Genomic DNA, 7,478 nt, shown 5'->3' with positions numbered 1-7,478 from the left:
ACTCAGAATACTTTCAGCTTTAAGTTCGAATTATTTAATTTCTTTTTTTTTTTTTTTTTTTTTGGAGACGGAGTCTAGCTCTGTGGCCCAGGCTGGAGTGCAGTGGCGCGATCTCGGCTCACTGCAAGCTCCGCCTCCCGGGTTTATGCCATTCTCCTGCCTCAGCCTCCCGAGTAGCTGGGACCACAGGCGCCCGCCATCTCGCCCGGCTAGTTTTTGTATTTTTTAGTAGAGACGGGGTTTCACCGTGTAGCTCAGGATGGTCTCGATCTCCTGACCTCGTGATCCACCCGTCTCGGCCTCCCAAAGTGCTGGGATTACAGGCTTGAGCCACCGCGCCCGGCCTGAATTATTTAATTTCACACCTTCAAAGTAATCCATCAGAGGAGATAGGAAGTGGTCAGGTATATACTTGAAATCAAATTAGCCGTGAGTTGATCTGAAGCCATCTTCACAGGGTTAACAAGAATTCTGGATAGAAATATAGTTATAGGTAAGCAGTAATCAGGCTGCACTTTGACCCACTTCCTTGTAACCACAAGTCATGTGTCAGTAGACACTGACTGTTTATAGCCCCATTTTTCCTATTGATAGGACTTCTAACGTTAGCATCAGAAGGCTTGTTTAAGAATTGCGTATGATGTTTTTGAGATCCCTAATTCCAGTAAAACAGATGATGCCAACCAATCTGAAGACCCCCACAGAGGAACAGAATCATAAGAATACGATTTCTTCAGCTCCCTATCCCATGATTTTACACTCTGCACTCTTCAATCATCCAACCAATGATTTCCACACTTTAGCCCACTCCAAAACTCTTACGAACCCTAGTCCCAAACTCCTCTGGGAGATGGATTTGAGGTTTCTCTCATCTCCTGGTTCAGCAGCTCTACAATTAAACCTCTCTCTGCTGCAATCTGGTGTATCAGTGTATTGACTCACCATGTGCTTCAGGCAATAGACCTATTATGGTTACAGATCATTGTTGAATCTAAGTTACAAGTGCATAACGTTTCTTATACCGGTCTCTCTACTTTTGAAAGTATCTGAAAGTTTCTACAATAAAATGATTAAAAGAAAAGATAATGACACCTCTCGCACCCTTTCTCTCCCTCCCCACACCAAAGAATGAGGTGGAAGGCTTGTTAGTTTTTCTTCTGGGGCAGTACGGAAGGGGAATTAACCAGACTGAAGGCCCCTGGCAGCCAGGGTAGGGAAAGAAGGTCCTGAAGATTTGAGGTAGTGGTGGCAACTTTGGATCAAGGAAAACCAACTGAGGCCTGGAGCTAGTAACAGAAAAATAAAGACCAAGGAACTGTGCTGAGCTCAACAGCTGCAAGGTCTGTTCCTATTAGCTTGCTGGACTTTGCTCAACAAGCCTGTAACCAATCCTGAGTACTGAACTCTGAACAGTAAAAAAAAAAAAAAAAAAAAGCTATTCTGCCTATTTCAGAAATTATCAATTACTTATCAATTACACATCCAACATTGTGCTAGTTGAGGTAGGCTCATGAAAAGACCAAGGACACAATCCTAGCCCTTGCGAAGTTCACAACATTAAAAGAAGGCCCAAAACTTGAAAAGCAGTATTGCTGCTACAGCATGAATGTACAAACATACACAAGCAACATGGAAAACTGGAGGAGAACCCAAGTTTGCCCGTAGTTACCCAAGGTGGGTTTCACCAAAAAAAACAGCTTTTGAGTTAACACTTGAAGACTAACTTAGTGTTTGCTGGGACAAGAGCCAGGAGCAGGTCATTGGAGAAAGAAGTAAATGAATTTGCAAGACCTAACATGAAACTGCAAGGACACGTTTATTGGGAACTACAGTATTTGTTTTGCTGCAGCATAAAGGGTGGTGGTGGAGGCGTTCCTAAAACCCGTTCTCAGCCTGCATAGACCACGATAATTTAAGCCCACTTTGGGCCTTTTAACATTGTTTTCTAATGGGAAAGGAGAGGAGATCCAACTTCATGGAAAAGTTACAGGCTGTGGGTCAGACTACATTTTGGAGCACAGAGACAGTCCAAGAAAGACAGCAACAAAGCGGAAATGGAGAGGGTTTAAGGCCCAACAAAAAACACGTGGTGCAGGCCGGGGGCACTGACTCACTCCTGTAATCCCAGCACTTCGGGAGGCTGTGGTCAGGAGTTCAAGATCAGCCTGGCCAACACTGCGAAACCTTGTTTCTACTAAAAATACAAAAATTAGGTGGGTGGTGCGATCCTGTAATCTCAGCTACTCCGGAGCCTGAGGCAGGAGAATCGTTTGAACCTGCGAGGCAGAGGTTGCAGTGAGCCAAGATCGCGCCACTGCACTCCAGCCTGGGCAACAGAGGGAGACTCTGTCAAAACAAAACAAAACAAAACAAAAAAAACACGTGATGCGGGCGGCAACAACCTACTTCCTACAGTTATAGACCCTTAACACGGGAAGATGAGTCTATCTGAAATCAATGTTCTGAACTTCCTTTCAGACAGCAGTAGGCTTTGTACTCACAGTAGTTTTATATGGATTCTGTGTCACTGGGTATTGATGTCCAAACAACAAATCCTTTTCCCTTTTTTATTGACATACAACATAAGTGTTCATTTAGGTAGTCTGATGCCCAAATGAGCACTTACGTTGTGTGTCATCAGCAGCAGGCATCAGACTACCTAAATGACACTTATGTTGTATGCCTATGCCTGATTATTTCAAAATTACAGATTATACATAAAATACTATAACAAAAAGCCGGGCGCGGTGGCTCAAGCCTGTAATCCCAGCACTTTGGGAGGCCGAGGCGGGCGGATCACGAGGTCAGGAGATCGAGACCATCCTGGCTAACACGGTGAAACCCCGTCTCTACTAAAAAATACAAAAAACTAGCCGGGCGAGGTGGCGGGCGCCTGTAGTCCCAGCTACTCAGGAGGCTGAGGCAGGAGAATGGCGTGAACCCAGGAGGCGGAGCTTGCAGTGAGCTGAGATCCGGCCACTGCACTCTAGCCTGGGCGACAGAGCGAGACTCCGTCTCAAAAAAAAAAAAAAAAAAAATACTATAACAAAAATGGCTGTTGTAAATATACTTAAGCTGTAAGGAATCAACTAGCATCATAATATTGGTAGCAAAAGGCAGTTGGATAGTGTGTGCGTAACTCTGGTTTTTTGTTTTTTGTTTTTTTTTAATTGCCTCCCTAGTCGCCCAGGCTGGAGAGGAGTGGTGATCTCGGCTCAATGCAGCCTCCACCTGCGGGGCTCAGGTGATCTTCCTTCCCACCTCGGCCTCCCGAGTGGGAACTACAGGCGAACGCCAACAGGCTTGGCTAATTAACTTCGAAACGACTTAGACAAGGCCTCTGCCATGTGCCTTGCACAATAAACTCTCCACAAACTTCTGTTAAGCGATTTTACTGAACCGCGGTCCACGCCTGCTTTCAGGGAAGCTTCCCGTTTCTCTGGAGTTACTTCCCCTCACTTCAGGGGTGCTAGACGTCCTGTTGCGCAAACTCGGCCCCTGGCCAAGGGGTCAGCCGTGGCGCAAACTTTGGTATAGGCTGCGCGCCCCGCCTCCGCCCACAGGCGCCCGAGAGCCCTGAACGGCTCGCGGTCCGCGGCTCGGCGGAGTTTACGCCTGCGCACTGCGCGGCTGATCGGGCGGGGGCGGGGCCAGGGCCGGTCACGCCCCTCGTCCGCTCAGCCAAGTGCGCGTGCGCAGCGGCCCCGGCCCTGACCGCGCCTCTGTCTTCCCGGGCGGTGGTGGGCGTCAGCTTTTTTGCGCTCGGCGGACGCGCAGCGCTCGCGCGTGACCCCCGCCTGCACTCAGTCAGCTCAGCTGTGCTGCTATGGCGTGGCGGCGGCCGGAGGCCGGCGTTGGGGCCCGCGGCGCGCTGGCTCTGGCGTTGCTCGCCCTGGCCGTATGCGCGCCGGGGGCCCGGGGCCGGGCTCTCGAGTGGTTCTCGGCGGTGGTGAGCATCGAGTACGTGGACCCGCAGACCAACCTGACGGTGTGGAGCGTCTCGGAGAGCGGTCGCTTCGGCGACAGCTCGCCCAAGGAGAGCGCTCAGGGCCTGGTGGGCGTCCCGTGGGCGCCCGGCGGAGACCCCGAGGGCTGCGCGCCCGAGACGCGCTTCTTCGTGCCCGAGCCCGGCGGCCGAGGGCCCGCGCCCTGGGTCGCCCTGGTGGCTCGCGGGGGCTGCACCTTCAAGGACAAGGTGCTGGTGGCGGCGCGGAGGAACGCCTCGGCCGTGGTCCTCTACAACGAGGAGCGCTACGGGAACCTCACCATGCCCATGTCCCACGCGGGTGAGCAGGCCGGGGCGCGAGGGTACGGGAGGGGGACTTCTGCGCGGCAGCCGAGGCTGGGGTCTTCAGGGTTGGCCCTGAACCGCAGGCCGCGAAGCGGGCCTGGCACGATTCTCGGGCCTCTGGCTGTTGGAACTCTCAGGGAAGCCCTCGTTTGCTCGGTGCGGCTCCCCGAGCGCTGTTGGGAGGGAGGTAAGTCTGCAGACGAGATATAATCTTCGCCTTTGATCCATGGGGCGAAGGGAGTACTAAAGACGTTAAAATCCACAGAAGGAGGCTTGTGGTTCTAACAGGTGGGGAAATCTCAGATGCCTAATCATGGTCCCCTTTCCATTCACCGCTTCCAAAAGTCGGAGGGGTGAGTAGGAATCCAAGCTCTTAACCCAGCGCGCCCCAGGATCGGTTGTTCGTCAGCATAAGGTGGTGGCTCGTTGGCACTCTGGTTTCTTCACTTTCTTGAATCATGTCTGAATATTCTAAACTCTGAGTCAGAAAACCTGCCTCTGACTGAGTCAGTAAACCTTGACCTATGCTTTCTGACTTGCTAAATTTAGGGTTATAACACTGGCTCTACTGCCGGTCAGATTCAGTGAGTCTTGAGTTACGATCAAAATTTTGAAATTACTGTATTCATTCCAGACCAGACCTTGGAACCTGTAATCCCAGCACTTTGGGAGGCCGAGGTGGGAGGATCGCTTGAGGCCAGGAGTGCGAGACCAGCCTGGCCAACATAGTGAGACACCATCCTACAAAAATTTTTAAAAATCGCGTGGGCAGGGTGGCACCCGCCTGTAGTCCCAGGCACTCAGGAGGCTGAGATGGAAGAATCACTTGAGCCCAGGAGGTCGAGACTGTGGTGAGAGCTGTGATTGTGCCACTGCACTCCAGCCTGGGCGAGAGAGCAAGACCTCAAGAAAAAAATAATAATAATAAGACCTTGCTATTTGCCAGGCAACCCTTCCTGCACATACTATTCCCTAGGGCAGCAGGTTGTATCTTCAGGCAGTAGTCATAGTTTAAGTCTTATTTGGCAAAATATCCTTAAAACCAAGTTCCGGGTAAAATAACGACCAGTACACAGAGAGTGAACATATTCTGTTATGTAAGATAACCACTTTATGCATCACACAACTAGTTGACTCAGTCTCAGCTTAATGTGGTTAATTTTTTTTTTTTAAGTTTCCACTGCTACTAAATCAGACATTATTTTTCCTGTACTTCTGTTTTTTCTCTGTTCTGGCGTCCTGAGTGCAAGTTCAGGACCTAACAGTAAAGTGAGGACAGAAAAATAACCTTGGATTTGCCTATTTTGTGAAGTGATGGGAAAAGTAGCCAGCTGAGAGACTGTTGGGAGGAAGTAAGGACTGTTAGGACAACTCTTTCAAGAAGATTGAAGAGTGAGGGAGCTGCAGAGGAATGGGCAGAAATTGGGAGTACGGGATGGTGGGACAAAGTTGGTAGGGTGTGTTTGAAATTGGGTGGGAGTGATCTGCTAGAGTCTTCCAGAGGGCAGAAAGGCTGGGTCCAGAACCCTGGAGCCTTGGCCACAGGCAGTCCAAGGACAGTTCCTCAGTTGCAGCAGAAAGGAGGGCATGGGAATGAGAGCAGATGTCCATGTGGTGGCACTGGGCTAGGCACCACGTTCAGCGTGGTTATTCCAGTGGTTACAAATCTATTTAATTGTCATGGTACCCAGGCTGCGTTTCCACAAGAGTGTCATGAAAGGTCCTGTCAGATTTGACGTAGCACTCAACTTACATCCTATCAACTTGAGTGGTTCTGTCAAAGAAAAGAGGTTAGTGTGCCGTGATTCTCTGTTGCTGGGTCCTTATACACCCATCTTAACGTAGACTTTTTTTCAAATGGCGGGTTCATCAGCCTACAGTTTTCCAAATCTGCATATTTTGATAATAGCTTTAAGAATCCCCTTTTCGGGCTAATAGCACTTGTTGTAACCATGGCTTGCCAGCAACCTTGCCTGCTTATGTTATTGACATGTAATTTATCCATGCCCAGAAAATCACCTCTGATGTTCATGTGAAATCCACTTCTTGGGAGCTTCTCTTCCCATTATTGGTGTCCATTCTAGCCTTTTTTAGTGAGAGAATAATTCTGTTTGAGAGGAAAGACCAACGAAACAATTTAAAGATGTGTGAAGTGTCCAGTCTGCAGACACGGCTCAGTGTTCTGCATAGAGTGACTCACTCTTCCCAACAGCCTTTAAGGTAGATATTTGACCACGGAGTACATACAGATGAGGAAACTGACGCTCAAGGAGTTTAAATGACTAGCCCGGGACAGCATAGTAATCTAGGGCCAGATAATTCTTTGTTCTCTCTCCCTCTCCCCCTCCTCTTCCTCTTCCTCCCTGTCCCTACCCCCTCACCACATGTGTGTGTTGGGGCGGGGGTTGTCCTGTGCATTGTAGGATATATTAGCTGCATCCCTGGCCTCCACCCACTAAATCCCAGTCCTGACAATCAAAGATGTCTCCAGATATTGCCAAACGTTTAGAGAGTCGGGGAAGGGCTGACAAAATTATCCAACATTTTGAAGCACTGATTAAAGGGAAATTAGTTTGGTAGCAGTGTGACGGATGAATTAAACAGAGCAACAACTGGGAACAGAATCCACTTAGACTGTGGGGCTAGTCTAAGTAGAAATATAAGGGTCAGTACTGTAGTGGTGACTGCAGAAATGAAAAGACCCTTACAGAATGTGGCCACATTGGGCATGATGGTACCCAGTGTGACTTTTTGAGAATGGAATTAAGTCACAAGGTGACTGTGTACAGTCAGCCTTGAAGATGGCTCAGACTTAGGTTTCTGTGTTTAGCCAGAGTGTGACTAGAGCCAGGAAAAACCACTGATTCAGTGGTTCTCACTGTTCTGTGTAACATTAGTTTTCTATGAAATAGGTGGAGGTGGCCTGCCTATAAAATTGAATACTAGACTGGGTGCAGTGGCTCACGCCTGTAATCCCAGCACTTTGGGAGGCCGAGGCAGGTGGATTATGAGGTCAAGAGATCGAGACCAGCCTGGCCCGTATGCTGAAAACCTATCTCTTCTTAAAATAAAAAATAAAATTGAAACTACAATTTATTTGAAATGAGTTGGTTCAAAAAACCAAAAATGAAAACATAAAAGAAGACAAACCACAACTCCTTATCTCTTAATGATCCTAATGAGAAAC

The 7,478-nt window shown here is 48.9% G+C and overlaps 1 protein-coding gene across 3 annotated transcripts in view; it reads left to right on the top strand.

Annotated features, from left to right (window-relative positions):
* Positions 1-3,677: 3,677 nt before the first annotated feature.
* The window catches only part of RNF149 (ring finger protein 149), a 32,815-nt gene continuing 29,014 nt past the window's right edge, over positions 3,678-7,478 (top strand). For 2 of the 3 annotated variants that reach the window (XM_011956588.1, XM_011956587.1), the window contains exon 1: positions 3,678-4,286. In XM_011956588.1, the coding sequence (XP_011811978.1) occupies positions 3,827-4,286 (460 nt within the window). In that variant the 5' untranslated portion in view covers positions 3,678-3,826. Of the gene's footprint in view, positions 4,479-7,478 lie in introns of all 3 variants that reach the window. The other variant, XM_011956589.1, reaches the window with a different exon arrangement.

The sequence above is a fragment of the Colobus angolensis genome, unplaced genomic scaffold (genome assembly GCF_000951035.1).
Source record: "Colobus angolensis palliatus isolate OR3802 unplaced genomic scaffold, Cang.pa_1.0 Scaffold42, whole genome shotgun sequence".
NCBI classification, from domain to species: Eukaryota; Metazoa; Chordata; class Mammalia; order Primates; family Cercopithecidae; genus Colobus; species Colobus angolensis.
The sequence above is the reverse complement of the archived record's forward strand: the minus strand, read 5'-3'. Positions and strand labels throughout refer to the sequence as shown.